This window comes from Pristiophorus japonicus, chromosome 16, assembly GCF_044704955.1.
Source record: "Pristiophorus japonicus isolate sPriJap1 chromosome 16, sPriJap1.hap1, whole genome shotgun sequence".
Lineage (NCBI taxonomy): Eukaryota > Metazoa > Chordata > Chondrichthyes > Pristiophoridae > Pristiophorus > Pristiophorus japonicus.
The window spans coordinates 17,977,901-17,996,252 of record NC_091992.1 but is presented as its reverse complement, the minus strand read 5'-3'; the positions used below and the strand labels follow the sequence as shown (position 1 = coordinate 17,996,252).

Here is an 18,352-nt window from a genome sequence, read left to right as displayed (position 1 = left end):
TTTCTGAACGTTTATCAGAAGTTAGCAATAAGCCTTTGGAGCTCCATCAGTGATCTGTTTTGCAAAGCATCATGCAATAGAAGATAATACACAATTCCGTTTGCTAAGGAGTAAAGAAGGAATCGGCACAAAGGAAGCATGGAGGAAAAAAATCTTCTCAGTGTTCACTAAGACAATAGCTGTTTCTCATTCCTGCCTTCTCGTTCTCCGTTATGAGATTGCAGGTTCCCCATTCTGCCCCTAATTTTGTAGCTTGCCATTCTGAATTTATTTCTGAATCAGCTGAGTGATTGTACTGTGCAATGTCTTAAAAATTCTATTCACATTTCTATGTATTATCTCTGGTGCACTGGGTTGCAGAGGGGATTGTTCTCCTGTTGAGAATGCCCAGTGCAGGCAAGATGCCTTGCTGTATATTTGTTGTTAAGGCCATGGTAACAGGTGGTCACAGGTGACAATGTCAGTACTATTTCGCGTTTTGGGTTAATAATTTATTGTACTTCCTTAAGTAGCTCTCAATCTCAGAACTGTTACTTGTTTGGGTTAATAATTTATTGTGCTTTCTGAACTAAAAATGGCTGCGTTAGAATAATGCTCGTAGTTACCTGACTGACGGGGAAAGATGCCACAAAACCACTGGAAACTTGGGTTGTGCTGCCACCCACTGGTACAGGAAGGTTCATTCCTACCACAGACTGGCCTGCGTGAACAGACATAGACACAGTCGGACCAGTTGGCACCGATATCATAGACTGCTGTGGAACTGAAGTAGGTAAAGTCATCGGGGTCCCACTTAGCGTAGGAATAGGAGCAGATGGAAACTGGTTGAGATTTTCAAGATTCAGTGCCGGAATGCCTCTCTGGAAAAAAAGAGAGCACTGACTAGTACAATGTAGAACTAAAATCACAATGGACAGATTATACAGATTTTTCCCACAATATCCCAGTTTAAAGTTGTGCTAGCCAATAATCAACTCAGACTTTCCTGAATACGCAGTCTCCAGAGAATACAACCGCTACACCAGCAAAGACATGCCAATCCCAGCCGACTTGAACAACCTATCACCAACCCGTCTCAACTCTAGACAGCCATTTTGGACCGTTGCCGAAGCCCTTCGGCGATCTCCCGAGCATTGATGGCCATTGGCGAAAGGCTTGGAAGAACTGTGACATACAGAATGGATTCCTTGTAGAGGACCCCACAGTACAACCTGAAGGATCAAACCTTCCTCGCAAACAGTGGACAACCATCAACCGCCTCAGAACCGGTAACGGTCGATGCTGCCACCTTCTCCATGGGTGAAAGATTAAAGCATCTCCATCATGCGACTGTGGAGCTCCTAATCAGATCCTGGAGCATATCATTGAGCACTGCACTCAGAGGGAATTCACAGGCAGCCGACAAGATATCCGCATTGTTACACCGGAAGCTTTGGCCTGGACATCCAACTTAGATATTGACATTTGATTTGCTTTGCTGCTACCATACAAAAGAAGACAACTACTTTCCAATTACATTCGGTTGCATACCAAACACAATATTTTATATATCTAAGGGGCACTATGTCCTTTATTTACAACAGTATTGTCAATCATGATGACAATCATGGGAAAATGGAGTACGAGAAGAAGCTTGCAGGGAACATTAAGACGGATTGCAAAAGTTTCTATAGATATATAAAGAGAAAAAGGTTAGTAAAGACAAACGTAGGTCCCCTGCAGTCAGAATCAGGGGAAGTCATAACGGGGAACAAAGAAATGGCAGATCAATTGAACAAGTACTTTGGTTCGGTATTCACTAAGGAGGACACAAACAACCTTCCGGATATAAAAGGGGTCAGAGAATCTAGTAAGGAGGAGGAACTGAGGGAAATCCTTATTAGTCGGGAAATTGTGTTGGGGAAATTGACGGGATTGAAGGCCGATAAATCCCCAGGGCCTGATGGACTGCATCCCAGAGTACTTAAGGAGGTGGCCTTGGAAATAGTGGATGCATTGACAGTCATTTTCCAACATTCCATTGACTCTGGATCAGTTCCTATGGAGTGGAGGGTAGCCAATGTAACCCCACTTTTTAAAAAAGGAGGGAGAGAGAAAACAGGGAATTATAGACCGGTCAGCCTGACCTCAGTAGTGGGTAAAATGATGGAATCAATTATTAAGGATGTCATAGCAGCGTATTTGGAAAGAGGTGACATGTTAGGTCCAAGGCAGCATCGATTTGTGAAAGGGAAATCATGCTTGACAAATCTTCTGGAATTTTTTGAGGATGTTTCCAGTAGAGTGGACAAGGGAGAACCAGTTGATGTGGTATATTTGGACTTTCAGAAGGCTTTCGACAAGGTCCCACACAAGAGATTAATGTGCAAAGTTAAAGCACATGGGATTGGGGGTAGTGTGCGGACGTGGATTGAGAACTGGTTGTCAGACAGGAAGCAAAGAGTAGGAGTAAATGGGGACTTTTCAGAATGGCAGGCAGTGACTAGTGGGGTACCGCAAGGTTCTGTGCTGGGGCCCCAGCTGTTTACACTGTACATTAATGATTTAGACGAGAGGATTAAATGTAGTATCTCCAAATTTGCGGATGACACTAAGTTGGGTGGCAGTGTGAGCTGCGAGGAGGATGCTATGAGGCTGCAGAGTGACTTGGATAGGTTAGGTGAGTGGGCAAATGCAAGGCAGATGAAGTATAATGTGGATAAATGTGAGGTTATCCACTTTGGTGGTAAAAACAGAGAGACAGACTATTATCTGAATGGTGACAGATTAGGAAAAGGGGAGGTACAACGAGACATGGGTGTCATTGTACATCAGTCATTGAAGGGTGGCATGCAGGTACAGCAGGAGCTTAAGAAAGTAAATGGCATGTTGGCCTTCATAGCGAGGGGATTTGAGTACAGGGGCAGGGAGGTGTTGCTACCGTTGTACAGGGCCTTGGTGAGGCCACACCTGGAGTATTGTGTACAGTTTTGGTCTCCTAACTTGAGGAAGGACATTCTTGCTATTGAGGGAGTGCAGCGAAGGTTCACCAGACTGATTCCCGGGATGGCGGGACTGACCTATCAAGAAAGACTGGATCAACTGGGCTTGTATTCACTGGAGTTCAGAAGAATGAGAGGGGACCTCATAGAAACGTTTAAAATTCTGACGGGTTCAGACAGGTTAGATGCAGGAAGAATGTTCCCAATGTTGGGGAAGTCCAGAACCAGGGGTCACAGTCTAAGGATAAGGGGTAAGCCATTTCGGACCGTGATGAGGAGAAATTTCTTCACCCAGAGAGTGGTGAACCTGTGGAATTCTCTACCACAGAAAGTTGTTGAGGCCAATTCACTAAATATATTCAAAAAGGAGTTAAATGTAATCCTTATTACTAGGGGAATCAAGGGGTATGGCGAGAAAGCAGGAATGGGGTACTGAAGTTGCATGTTCAGCCATGAACTCATTGAGTGGCGGTGCAGGCCTGAAGGACCGAATGGCCTATTCCTGCACCTATTTTCTATGTTTCTATGTTTCTATGACATACCTCGGTCAGTAATTATTTTGTTAATTATTCATTGTCATGAACAAGTACTGCAAGGCTAAATTTTTTTTTAATTCATTCATAGAAATGTAGGCGTCACTGGCAAGGCCAGCATTTATTGCCGATTCCCAATTGCCCTTGGTGGTGGTGAACTGCCTTCTTGAATCGCTGCAGTCCGTGAGGTGAAGGTACGCCCACAGCGAGTACAACCACTGAGCCGCTTTCCCTGCCATTTCAGAGTCAACCACATTGCTGTGGGTCTGGAGTCACATATAGGCCAGACGACTTGCTTCCCTAAAGGACGTTAGTGAACCAGATGGGTTTTTACGACAATCCAGTAGTTTCATGGTCACCATTAATGATGCTAGCTTTTTATTCCAGATTTACTTAATTAACTGAATTTAAATTCCCCAGCTGCCATGGCAAGATTTGAACTCATGTCTCTGGGTCATTAGTCCAGGCCTCCGGATTACTAGTCTAGTAACATTACCACTAGGCTACCGTCCCCGATAGTACTACAAAAAAGTTACATGTTATTGATAAAGTTTAAACACCATCGAAAGTTGTGATCTATAAAGGTTGGAGGAGGATAAAGCCACATCAATGAATTTCATAACACATGCATTCAAAAATATAAATCATCTTTGAACACTTTCACCCAAATATGGTGCTTCAAGATGCTACGGATTGGTTATGAGCTGCTCAAGCTTCATCTGAATGCCCCAATCACATTACTAGCTCAATCATTCCCAAGTATATAATGGGGTAAGAAATTCAAGCCTGCCAGAAACCAAGCACACCATTTTTAATGTGTTTTTTCCACCGCATTGGATGAGGTGGCTTCTTTTGTGAAATTTAGCTCATCATTTTTTTTCAGGCGGACCAGAAATCAGACATAATGGGGGCAGAAGTGGGGTGGTAAGCAGAAGATCGACAATGAGAGGGGCGTTAAGTGCAGGCGCGATGGAGTCACTGCCGCTGTCAATCATCAGTGGAGCGGTGATGATGTCATGACGCGTATGCGTCACCACAGTTCTCCCCTTCACTTGAAGGGGAGCGTCATCAGCCATTTTAAAACTTCGGTCCAGTGGGCCACCAGGGAGGATTTCGGCCGGGCCAGCGGCCTGGCACCCAAGAGGCCCGGTCGAGCCCGAGGGCATAATTGTCAGCCCGACCTGGCAGTCGGCCGACAAAAAAAAAAAACATGGCGGTGCGCCCTCGTCTTTAATGGCCGCCGCGCAACCAAGTCCCACACACGGAGAACGAGGTGCGTTGACAGAAAAAGCTGTGGGGGGCACCGCGTCACGGATCAAAGATTTGTCACGCTGAACTTGGCTGGAGGTGCGGGAGATCGGCGGTGCGAGCTTTGATTATGCACTTAGGACCGGTCAGCAGCAGCGGGGCGGAAGGGGGAACCGACAGAAAATCCACCAAGGTGAATTTTGCTAGTGGTGGCCATTCGGCCACTGTTCTCCGCTGCTTGGCCGCTGGTTTTTGGCAGTAAGAGGCCTTTTTGGGAGGCTGAATTTCAGCCCCAATATTCTCTGTACTATATTTGAAAATGGAAATGCATTCAGCAATCATCTGGTACATCTTAAATCCACATCATCTGCAACATAAACATAATCCAAATAATTGCAGGTAAATTAACTGATTTAAAAAAATGAAAAACAATATTACAATACCTGCGACATAGCTATCATCGCCAATACTGTGTAGAGTTCCTCTTTTGTAAGTTTGCCTGGTGTCGCTCGATTGGCAAAAGCCCAAATCTGACCCAGCATCTCTCTCGGTAATCCCGACGAGAGAAGAATTGGGTAGAGTTTTGCTGTATCGATGCCGGCTGGGGTAAGAGTGGCTTCGAGAACTTTCTTGTAGAGTTCTGTTGGGAAAGTTTTTGGTAAATTTGCAAGTCAAGAATGCATTTGAAACATAGAAAATAGGCCATCCGGTCCTTCAAGTCTGCAACGCCATTCAACAGGATCATGGCTGATCCTCTATCTCAACACCATATTCCCACTTTTCCCCCCAGACCCCTTGATGCCTTTTGCTTCTAGAAATCTATCTATCACCCTCTTAAATATATTCAGTGACTTGGCCTCCACAGCCTTCTGTGGCAGAGAATTCCACAGGTTCACCACCCTCAGTGAAACAATTTCTCCTCATCTCGGTCCTAAATTTCCTACCTCGTATCCTGAGACTGTGACCACTTGTTCTAGACTTCCCAGCCAGGGGAAACATCCTCCCCGCATCCAGTCTGTCCAACCCAGTCAGAAGTTTATACGTTTCAATGAGATCCCCTCTCATTTTTCTAAACTGGAGTGAATACAGGCCTAGTCGACCCAATCTCTCCTCATACGACAGTCCTGCCATCCCAGGAATCAGTCTGGTGACCTCTAATGAACACTCATTTCTCATGACCTGCTGTTCTGTGTTATGTTGTGTGATCAGGAAATCCAAACCCCCTCTCAACCACCAATAACCAAGTGCTCAGTTATATATCACTGTTACCATCCTACAATGAAGGAATTGTGGTAAATAGGAGGAACTTACAAAAAAGGAAGGCTCAGTAAAGGTAGAAAATGTCTGAAGGCTAAAATTACAATTAGTTTGCTTGGGGAAAGCGACATTTCCCAGCATACACCGCAGCCAGCTGAATTGTTTAAATATAGAACGGTCATGAATGGAAACTATAAGATTAGGTGGCCAGTACTACTAACTGTGAAAGGTGAACTCCTTCAAAAATGACCCCTTTAACCATCACTTTCAGCTAGAGGTTTAAAGCAGCACAAATCCCATTATACCTGGGACAAGACTGTCATTGAAGAGCCAGGGTGGCAACATGGGCTGAAGGGTGTCCTGTGTAGGGTAAACGCCTACACCTAAGGAAATAAAGCAAATGAACAATTACGAATGAAAAAAAATCACACACCATTGTCTACAAGTCTTATCTCAAAAAATACTTCTAGAATGAAAGCTTCAATGTGACATGTCCTCTCAACTTGCTGAATTCCTGAAAAATATCCAAAGTGATTAGTTAAATGATAATGAAGGAGAAAAGTAGACATTTATCCAAGTTCTCTATTCACAGAATCATAGAAATTTACGGCACGGAAGGAGGCCATTTCGGTCCATTGTGTCCGTGCCGGCCAACCAAGAGCTATCCAGTCTAATCCCACTTTCCAGCTCTAGAACATAAGAATTAGGAACATGAGTAGGCCATCTAGCCCCTCGAGCCTGCTCCGCCACTCAACAAGATCATGGCTGATCTGGCCGTGGACTCAGCTCCACTTACCCGCCCGCTCCCCGTAACCCTTAATTCCCTTATTGGTTAAAAATCTATCTATCTGTGACTTGAATACATTCAATGAGCTAGCCTCAACTGCTTCCTTGGGCAGAGAATTCTGCTTCCACAACCCTCTGGGAGAAGAAATTCCTTCTCAACTCGAGAAATTCCTTCTCAACTCGGTCTGTAGCCCTGCAGATTACGGCACTTCAAGTGCACACCAAGTATTTTTTTAAAATGTGGTGAGGGTTTCTGCCTCTACCACCCTTTCAGGCAGTGCGTTCCAGACTTCCACCACCCTCTGGGTGAAGCAATGTATCCTCATCTACCTTCTTATCCTTCTACTTTAAATCTATGCCCCCTGGTTATTGACCCCTGCGCTAAGGGAAATAGGTCCTTCCTGTCCACTCTATCTAGGCCCCTCATAATTTTATACACCTCAATTAAATCTATCCTCAGCCTCCTCTGTTCCAAGGAAAACAACCGCAGCTATTCTTGTTAAATTTTAGGTAGAGTGCAGGATTTTCCATTTCTTAGTTTCTTTCCCCATTGGATGATAAATTGAAAGCGTCAGGGCTTAAATGTGGAGAAAATAATTCCAGAGGAGTCAACACTTTCCAAGGAAACTCAGTCAGACACTGCTTGCAATGGGCCCTAGTGTGTTTTTCTGAAGGTACGAACCCCTTATTCCTCGCCCCACACTTGTCATGTGATTTCCCCAATCTCCACAGGCCACACACAACCTGGAATCTGTTCTGAAATCTCCAACAATTTCACCCTGGGCCAGCCACCAGGAGGCACAAGAGGTAGCGTAATTACTTTTTCTTCTGGGAAATACCTGGCCTCTGCTCAGTACTTCGCCACAGCACTGCTGACGAGCAGCAAAAGAATCATGGACACAAACCCATGTCCCTTCCCTCTGTGGCGTTGCAACCCGCTGTGGCAAAGAGGTGCCAACAGACTGCAATTTACTTGAAGTCATTATATTGCCTGCTCACATAATAGACAGATCTGCAGTTTAGTTGTGTTGCTTGATTACAATGTGCACTAATACGTGTTCTCCCATCAGATCCTGTACTAGTAACATCTACCAGCACCGTTTTTAAGTTTGTAATCTGCGTTCCTTCACAGGAAGAAATTGCAAAACAATAAAATGTGACAATGCTTCAATAATGAATAGGAAATTCATGCTTTAGCAAAGTTTCCACTGGTGATGTGAAAGTATGTGAATGTAGGGTTGCATACACATTAGATGAGTACCAATTTGATAACCTCACTACTTTAAACATATTTTCCTCTATCTGACTGGTTGGAGTACATGCAAAGACTAAATTTGAAGTGCAATGCATAATTCTTATTGATATGTTGATCCATATATCTGTGCTCACAAAAAATCAATACAGCAGCACTCCTCGAATAAAGTTCAGTAAAAGTTGGAATAAGCTTCGAGATACAAAAGCCTGTCATTCTACACATAGCAAATTACAACAGATCACAAAGTGGGAGGAAAAGTTGATGAGAGGGAATGATAAAGGGTTAACAAAATTAGAAAATTAAAAGAAAAATTATATTTTTCCTGATTTTGCAGAATTCTGGTTATTAGCGATTGGAAAAAAAACAAATTTGCTCACCACTCTCTTTGACAGGTGACTCTGGCTCTGGATCCTTTGGCATGTCTGCTGTGAAGACACCACCGAGGTTTTCAGTTTGGATGGCCCAGTTACAGGCCTTGGCACTGGGCTGAAACTGAGTCGAGACTGAGGCTTTAGACCCAATGTGGGCCAAGGGCTGAGACTGGTTAAATTTAATGTGCGCCTGCTTAGGCATGCTGAGATCACAGGAAGCAAACATTTTCTCCTCCAATGAAGGGCCTAAACAAACAGGAGGTGGAACAAGTGTTTCCTAGCTTAGTGCAGTGAACAACACACAACTATGTTTCATTGAAGTTTCAGAATCCATGATTACGTACCTTAATTCCTAAAGATGTGGTATCAATTAAATATGTATCTATATATATATTTTTTTAATCAAACGCTTTCCTTTTGCACAAAGAACCAAAAATCTAAAATAGTTCATTGTGAATGTTTTATCAGTTGAAATAAAAATAAACTAGTTTGAGATATTAAAAATGCTTTACATTCAAACAATTTTAATGTTATTTCCGTTACATAAAACACTTCGCAGATTTTTCAATTTGAGTGTAAAGTTCCGAACAATTTAAAAGAAGTTCTGTACTTGTTACCTTGGCTGTTTTTTGCCGAATGCCCTGCTGTAGCATACAATGAAGATGCAGCTGAGGGATGGGCTGAAGCAACGGGCTGGGCCGGAGCTGCAGCCAGCTCAGACTGCAGCCCAGACTCCAACGTGGGGTGAAAGGGCCGGAAAGGCTGGAAAGTGGTGGGAGCCACAGGTGCGGCTGTTTCAGGCCCCTGAATAAAGTCACTGAATTCTTCATCATCAGGAAAGGCAGGGGAGGGGAAAGGAGGGGCGGTTGATGGGGATGACTGGGGAGCATCTGTAACAATGAATAAATCAAAATAAGGCATGACAGAGATCAAACAAACTAAAAGAATTTAAAAAAAATACAGGTACATGTAGGCAGATGAAAATTTTTTTTAAGTTTCGCTAAACAAAAAACTATTTGTCTACTTCTAAAAACACAAACTATGACAGCCTTTATTTTTTTAAAACTAAACATTTACATATAACTCTCTTTCTCCAACTTCCAGAAATAAGTACTCTTTTTTGGCAGTTCTGTATGTAGGAAAATTGATAACCATGCGAAGCCATTAGAAAGATTAGTAAAATTAAAGCATAAAGACCAGCATTAACATTGCCAATGCAGACAGACATTTAGTGAAATACGGTACAAGTAACACCTCTAGAGACAGAAAACAAAGCTACACCAACAGCTGAGCTCGACAAGACAATTCAACACTTGTTGCTGAAGGGGAGAATAATAAAACACGCAGCAGCGGAAACTGTAATCCTGCAGATCTATTGAGTTCCCAAAGTTTCAATTGTATACTTCTAAAATAAAAGACTTTGGGATTAATAAAGGATTCCTGATCAATCAGCAATTCTAGGGTTTAATCCGTAGACATGTTCTACTATTTTAAAGCCACATCAGCTTTCATTTGTTGGGCTTATGCTGACTAAAATAGATCTTGAATTTGTTTTATCACACAGGGGTAAGAGGTTTCAGTAATAACTGAAATAGCATCGTGCTAGCCTGTAAATTGAAGTGGTGCTAAAAAGGTCTAGTTTGCAGGAGCAGCAACAAAATGCATAGGGAGAAAGACTTGGATTTATATAGCATCTTTCATGATCACCTGATGTCTCAAAGCGCTTTACAGCCATTGAAGTAATTTTGGAGTGTAGTCACTGTTGTAATATGGGCAACAGTGACTACACTCCAAAAATTACTTTGTTGCTTCAAAATGCATGGGGGGGGGGGGGGGTTGGTGGAGGGGAGGGAGAGAGAGAGAGACATTGTGAAGAGATGAAACTGTTACCTGGACATCATTTTCTTCTGAATAGATCATGGAGTAGCTACTTCATTTTTGGTTTGATTTAAAGTTCTCAATTTTTTTTTTTAAACGGTGAATGTAAAATCATCAATTCCTCCCCTGCCTGCCTGTATATACGAGAACCAATTGAACAATTGGGTACATATTTGCTACATTAAAAGGTAGTGCAGCAGAACAAAATTAGAACGATGCAAATTAGCAACATGACCATGTTGTCAGGCTATTCCGAATAATTCCGAGCAAAAATTTGCACAGCACGTACATTAGGAACACAACATAATTTAAAATTATTGGACTGGTCTGGAAATGAAGCATGGTCTGGGTGCAGATTACTGCAATAAAAATGCAAAACAACCTCGAAGCAGCAATAGTGTGGGAGAAAAATAATTACAAATTCAAAGACAAGAGAAAATTTTTTTGGCTAGCTATACTTTTTTTCTTCCAACTGAGAAAGTCACCGATTACTGCTTCTCCCCAACTGGTCTGCTCCTCATTTTATTGAAGTGCTGGAACAGCTAGCCATACCTGTACCAGGTCAGGAATAATCACCAAAGGCGGCAGCTGGTTCTAATCGTAATTACAGCACCTCCCTCCCCAGAGCCATATGAAATGCAGCCAAGATTGCAGGGAAGCCAAAGGGTTTGTGTAAACTTGTTAGTATTCTTAACACATGAAAAAGCACAAATCATATTCCCGATTGCCTTATTAAGGAACTCGGAGCCATGCTGTTAGATGTAGTCTTGCTGGTAGAACAGATTAGATGCAACCACAATATGATAAAATAGCATGTTCGTTTTCCACATTTATTAATAACCATATAACTGCCATCTTAATGTTAAAAAAAAACACCATTCAATTAAATTCAGGAATCAATCACAACATAGCAACACCGTATGTTCATACAAGATATGTAGTACAAGACGTTACAGCCACTTCAACAGTGCAAGACATTGCCATCAAGGGTAGGCACCTTAGGTAAAGAGAGTTTACCTAATGGGATCATTGTTCGAACACACATAAGAGGTCATATTACCAGGAGCAAAGGAGATTGGTTTGACAGTATTTGAAATTTGCATTGTAGGCTGGTCTGTGTTGAGTACTGTAAAATTATAAACTGCATGGAAAATGTAATCTTAAAAAGACCGGCAAGCTGCCTGGTGGTGCAACACATTGGCGTTCTAACGCACGGCACCCCAACAAGGTAAGATGCAGCTTCACTTCTACAATAAACACAGCAAGCTCCTAAATCTCAACCATACTAGACCAGATAACCCTCCTCCAACCCAACTTCTCTCCTTTTGCTCCTTCAAGGAAGTGACTCGTGCTGGGATATAGATCCATGGATCATCCTTCAAGTACCTGGACACACATTGACCAACTGTTTTGATTATGGGTGGGAAGCATCACATTCATTGATTCTGAGCTCACCTCATGCCCCATACACATTCAGGAGTAAGGACACAGATTGACTCTAGCCATTATCACCTGGTTGAAATAAGCTAACTCAGCGCAGACCAGGGATCAAACATGGGACCTTCCTGATCTGTGTGGCTCAGTACTACATCAAACATTGAATTTATCATCTGAGCCATCGGGACATCCTTTTTTTGGTGATAGAAGCTTTGCTGATGTAGATTAAGTCAGGAAACCATGCCTCCCAATAGTAGGCTGCACAGCACCACTGAGAAAGGCCTTTAGATTTGGATAATGGTGCAGGGTTGTGGTGTCGCATTAAAAAGCTTCCCAAAATACATCTCCAACATTTTTCAGCCTGCTGTGATGAAATCAAATTGAAGTTGTAGTGCCAATGGCACACACAAAATTCCAATTTTCTGTTTAAAGAGCTGCTGTAAATCAAAAAACACATTTTGATCACAGCTTAGAGAATTGTAATGGAGAGAACACTTTCAGTGCTTCCCCTCTTGCCTTCCCAAAGTGTCGGCCGATAAATATTTGCTACTCGTTATTTAAAATGTGAGCCCTGCACCTCTCTGTTGGAGACCCAACATTCTGCATCTGCTGCAACAGTGGAAGCACAGATTCTCACTCAATCCAAACCAGCAACAAGCAGATTCAGTAAGGGGGTGGTCTGCAAAACAAAAAAGTGACCGTCACCCTGTTCATTTTTGCAGACTGATGTGTAGCAGAAAATGATTCCCACTCAATACCAGCTGAGCATGCCAGGGTGGTGCGGGAGGATGAGAAAGGCTGTGGTGTTTAAGGTCGGCTTAGCTCTTTATTTATTTCCATCATAAATCACGGACAAGAGCATCTTCTTGCCAATTTAGGTTCTAGAAACTTGGAAGGCGTGCCAGTCATTTGCTATTACAGTAAGCTTCACATTCGTTTAAGGGAGTACTGTTACCTGATTTACTGGGATGTGAAGTGGGGCCTGGGTGCATCTTTGCATCCCTTGTGAATCCAGCAAGGTTGCCTTTAATGGCTTCCAAGGCATCATCTCGGTTCTTTTCCCCCGTCTGAAACCAGAATGAGACAGAAACCAGTGAATTAATATTAAATAACATGAAGCTGTGATATTGCAACTAGGAACAGCTTTTTTTTTCCTGAATAAAGAGAAACGCCATAGCACTTATCCTAATTAAAAAGGAATTTTCTTTTTAGAAAGCACTTCATATAAAATGTGCTTCTATTCTTTATACACCTGCAGTTCTATTTTTTTTTTGTGCATATGTTCTGACAGAAAATGAGCAGATGTGAAACACTTTCCAAGAGGGAGAGGGTGTGACAACAGAAAATAATCCACAAGGGTAAGGTAACTCACATCTGCACCGGCCAGGGAAATTGTAGAGGCCTTGAAACAGTTCTACCTCTTCCTTAACAGTATAAGAGGTGGGAAAGAAAAGCTACTCATATTTTCCTCCATTTTGTGAAGCCATGCCACTGTGGAGGGGTGGTAAGCAGGGGTCCCCACAGAGACACGAAGATTAGTTAGGACTGTTCTCACACACCTCAGCAGCTGATTTCATAGCTGCACTGGCAGAAGCCTGGCAAGAAGCTTGCCCACCAAGGAACAGACAATGCCTAACAAGGAAGGTCAAGAAGCATGTAAATAAGCTCAAAAGTATATGAAATAAAACCACAGCCTATCAAGTTCATTCCCTTAAAAATGATGTACAATTGCTCTCATCATGGATTCATCCAATCGCCTGGCTGGTGATTCGAATCAAGGGTCCAAAGGATCTGGTTGAGGTTCATAAGAGGATGAAGGGAATAATAGATTGCGTTCCAGTTGACAGTTTGTTCAATTAAATAGATTAGGGAGGACCGGGGTCATAATCTCCAGTTGTGTAAGGTCAGATCTAGGTTAGATAACAGGAGGTGGTTCTTTTCCCGGAGAATAGTGGACCTCTGGAACAGGTTTCCATCTTGTGCGGTGGACACCAATTCGCTGAATTATTTCAAGCGAGAGAGCTTTACCCGTTTCTGGTTGGTGCGGACATGAGCTCTTACAGAAGGTGGGTACCTCAGGGAATTCGGGGCTAGAGTGATCTCCGGGACTAGCTTTGATCGCCTAGACGGGTCAGAGAGGAACTTCCCAGATTTTATCCCCTCAACTTGGCCTGGGTTTTTAATCTGGTCTTTCGCCACACCCAGGAGGGTTTTAGATGTTTAGGAGATTATATATGGTAATACACAAGGTATCACACAATTGTGTGAGACAGGCTAGATGGACCAAAGGGTCTTTATCTGTCCGTCATTGTCCTTATGTTCGTACCTCCAATCTCTCTCCACCAACTCACAAAGCTCATTCGGAAAGAAAAGCACCTCAGGCTATTAATCCAACCGTACAACATACATTATTCAACTCCGACCAGTTGCATTCTACACTTATCCATTGTTCCGTAAACACAAAATCCACTGTGTTTTGTGGAAATTAGATAATCTGTCTATCCTTATAACTTTCAACTCTGTTCTTGAAAAGATAACCATCCAAGCTTTCTTTTAAAAATGAATTGATGAAGACAGTATTAATTGCTTTTGTTGGGTGTCTGCTGAATATATGCACTATTCTGTGAAAAAAAAACTTCTAATTTGTGCCAAACTCAATTATCAAAAATAATTCTGTATGCATGTGTTCTAACTTTGGAATCAGTGTCTTAGTTAAAAACCTGTTTATAATCTACATTGGCCCGGATTTTGCGATAAAAATTAAGAGTGAGGATATCAGTGCTCACCGTTATTCAGGAGTAAATCCTCCATCAACTCCACATGCGCTGTCCGAGTTGCCCTGCTCCTCCAGAAGCTTCGCTATAACAGTATCTTGCCAAGTAGCTCGGCAGTCAAACACAGGCGAGTGTGAAGTTGCGGTACGTACCCACTAGATACTCACCATACACGCCAGAGCTTGTCCATTCAAATGTAAGTGAATTTTAAATGACGTGATAAGTCTTAATTACTGCCAAACAACCTCTTTGGTACTGAATATTTACTTTTACAGTGTAGAGTCTCACTCTTTCAAATTTTAATTATTTTTATTTTTAAAAAAGTGATTTTTTTAAAAAACTTTTTCTTTCCATCTCCTTTAACTCTCTCTTAAATCGAATCTTTCTTACCCCCTTTTTATTTCACTTTCTGTACATGATTTGGTATTGAATTAACTAGTCTTCAGTAAGGATTCTTCAATCTGATTGGTTACGAGGATACACAGTTGCTTGCACTGTTCACACAGGTCCCAGATCCACTGCAGAGGGTGTCATGCTGGTTTGGATTTCTAATCACCGCAGCATGAAAAGTCTGTGGACAAGTGTAATTGTTTGCCCCTAAGTGCCATTATTTATAAACTTCAATTTTTCCCACTTTTTATCTTGAAGTTGTTGGCTCTTTATTAGCGAGCCCTCACCCAAATGATTAATTTACATTCCAGCTTCGACAAAGAATGAGGCAGGCTACATAACAATGGTTAGCATTACAGCCGAGCTTAATCCTGTGTTCACCCGATATTCGCACACACACTTTCAGCAGGGGTTGCTGTTGTTAATCAGGATTGGGAACCTTTCCCATTTCTACCTACTAACCCAGCAATGTTGTGGCTAATTGCACTAACCCTATCATCAACCCTGCAAAGATCAGTTAAGTCAGCACAGACTTGGTACAAAACCTGGCACCTTCCTGACCTGGACTCAGTGCTCAAACTTGAAGCCATCGGGACTTTCTTTTTCATTTTTGAAGATCTTAAATAGCTTCTTCTCTTCAAGGAAATCAATCAATGAATCTCTCTTCATTCGTATCCCTCTTCTCTGAACTCTAACCAATCCAACAAACTTCTTTTGAAGGAAAGCAGCTCCAAACTGCACCTGGTATTCAGAACATAGTCTCACCAATGAGTTAATCCAAGTTAAAATAGTTTATTTCTATCTCGTTTTCCGTGGCAGCTGGTAATCATTCTGCCATTCACATCCTATCTAGACTCACCTTTTGTTTCCTAACCTGTGCTATTACCATCTCAATTCGGCCCATCATCCCCTTTGTCTCTCAAATTTCTGCTGCCTTCCACCCTATCAGAGACCTTCCCTTTCGTTCTTTCCTCCCCTCCCCCTTTCAGGGCCCCAGCACTTCCTCAAGAACCTGTTACATTTCGAACTATTGCCAGTTCTGACGAAGGGTCTTCGACCTGAAACATTAACTCTGTTTCTCTCGCCACAGATGCTGCCTGGCCCGCTGAGATTTCCAGCATTTTCTGTTTTTATTTAAAATAAGCAGCTTGGATTTATTAGCAAATGACCTAGAGTCTCACCCAAAAAAGTGCCTATTCTGAAACTTCGGAGGACTTTCTTTGCCAGCAAATAAAATGAACCACCTGGAACCAAAGCACATCTATGGCACCGCTGAGGAATACCTTAGGCTTCACACTGCTGAGAAGACGTAACTTTTGCTTTTGCTCTTCAAACTGTCGCCGCTTCCGTTCCTCTTCCATCATCTTTTGCTGCTGTTCAAATCGTTTCCTAGAGAAACAGAAGTAACCAAAGACTAAATATCTGTGCATGGTTACTGTAATATTCACATGCTTACAATCATCTCTGGACTAACCGATTACTCATTCTTCATTAAATAATACAACTATGCGAAACAAACTTTTTAAATTGCGATAATCGGTCTGCCTTGCAGTGGAATCTCTTACCAAAAAGCCATTCATTTCAAAGCAAATTTTTCCACCAAAGATCAGGAATTTCTCACTGCTTTATTATCCTTTGCATACAGTATACATTTGGAGAGTACAAACAGGTACAAAATACAAGTAGAAATGAAATTCTCCTGTTACAGGTACATATTCACTACTGATAATATTTAAGCATGCACTGGGGAGTGGAAAGAGACACAAACAGCCACCCAGGGAGTTAAAGAAACATTTAACTATTTGCATTACTGCAATAAAACAGGTGACTTAGTGTAGTATTTTTACAGCTCTGCTGCCAGGTTTATGTTTGCTGGGTTTCGGGAGCTCGACCTGCTGACCTTTTGTTCAATATTCGCACCCCTGCAAAATTGCTTCAATTGCTTCACTTGACCAAAACTACAGCTTTGTTTTTCTTTTAAAAGGAGAGACAGTAAATTATGTCATCACTCCAAAGCATTCCAAATCAATTTAGAATCAGAAACCATCTTACTGTTGCTCTTCAGCAAACTGCTTTTGCATATCTGGTGTGTACTGTGGCGGAGAAGGGCGCATCCCCATGTAATGATGCTGTGGCATAAACGGCATTCCAGCTGGTGGCATTGGTCCCATTGCCATTCCACCCTAAGAGAGAAGAAAAGGTTAAATAGATCATTAAAATAGCACCTCTGAATGAGCATAACAGGAATGAAAAAGGTCATTCAATCCAACTTGCTTCCCTTGCCGTTTTGATCCTTGTACAGAACCTGCTCATCTCCTGTGTACCCTCTACGCCTTGTTCAATAAGGCTGTATAATAAAAGTCTTGTGATACATGGTAGCCCAATACCCCCTTGAGCGAGTTGTTAATAATTAAGCAAACATTCTATAATATATGGGAAATCGATTGATAACCAAGTGTACCCTTTAAATAAACATTCGATCTGCACAGTGCCCATCAACTAACAAGTACGGTGTTCATTTTGATAATGCATTTAAATCACATATGATTTAATAAATAAATACAAGTACTCTGCCCTGGGGCTAAGTTTCGACAGCATCTCACACAGCATGGGGTGGAACTGTCTCATCAACAAATCCCTGGCTTGTGAGGGGGTTGGGGGGGGGGGGGAATGAGGACGAGAAAAGAGATAAAGCATTTGGCAAAAATATGTTTCTTGAGCTCTCATTTCTTTCCTCTCCCTTCATCTGGCCCCAATCTTTTTGTCGGGGCAAGGACGTCTGCTCCCCTGCAACCTCTTGGTCTCCCTGTGCAATTCACAGCTTAGAGGGCGATTTCCATAGTCTTTTGGGTTGAGCAATTGCTGCGTGAGATTGATTCTCCCTCTGAATTTGCCCTCTTTACAACATCCCACATTACAACAGTGACTGCACTCCAAAAGTACCCCATTGGCTGTAAAGCGCTTTGAGATGTCCGGTAGTTCTACAAGGCGCTTTATAAATGCAAGTCTTTCTTTCTTTGGGGGCAAAAATGAGTGCCCGATCACAGCGCCTCCCCACATTTGCACAGCCGAGATTGGGAACTCCACCTGTGAAAGAAATGGCACCCTGTGTCCCACTGTTCCCACACACTTGATTTTGTACATTAATGCAGCTATTCAAAATGCCATATTTGATGAAGAGGGATACATTTTGTGCACAGGTCAAATTTGCATCACTGAATTACCTGCATAGGTATTGCTCCAGGAGGCATCGGTGAACCAAAATTCATTCCCATCATGCCTTGCATGTTGGGCTGCATCACAGGTACCATTGGGAATCCCTGCTGTTGCTGCTGCTGTTGCATTGGCATCATTCCTGCAGACACACAAATTGTGAAATGGCAATCTTCATTTAAACTCACCAGATCACTATTATTAAAACTGTAGTGTAACACAGCAATTA

General features: G+C 42.4%; 1 protein-coding gene across 6 annotated transcripts in view; it reads right to left on the bottom strand.

The window, feature by feature from the left end:
- Nucleotides 1-18,352, bottom strand: part of synrg (synergin, gamma) — a 117,405-nt gene that overhangs the window by 81,295 nt on the left and 17,758 nt on the right. For 3 of the 6 annotated variants that reach the window (XM_070857061.1, XM_070857062.1, XM_070857063.1), the window contains exons 3-11: nt 18,135-18,265; nt 16,963-17,093; nt 16,194-16,299; nt 12,702-12,813; nt 9,049-9,321; nt 8,438-8,677; nt 6,325-6,402; nt 5,206-5,402; nt 606-860 (exon numbers count right to left, since the gene is read on the bottom strand). In XM_070857061.1, coding sequence (XP_070713162.1) covers nt 606-860; nt 5,206-5,402; nt 6,325-6,402; nt 8,438-8,677; nt 9,049-9,321; nt 12,702-12,813; nt 16,194-16,299; nt 16,963-17,093; nt 18,135-18,265 — 1,523 coding nt within the window. The remainder of the gene's footprint in view (nt 1-605; nt 861-5,205; nt 5,403-6,324; nt 6,403-8,437; nt 8,678-9,048; nt 9,322-12,701; nt 12,814-16,193; nt 16,300-16,962; nt 17,094-18,134; nt 18,266-18,352) is intronic. The other 3 variants (XM_070857065.1, XM_070857066.1, XM_070857064.1) reach the window with 2 other exon arrangements.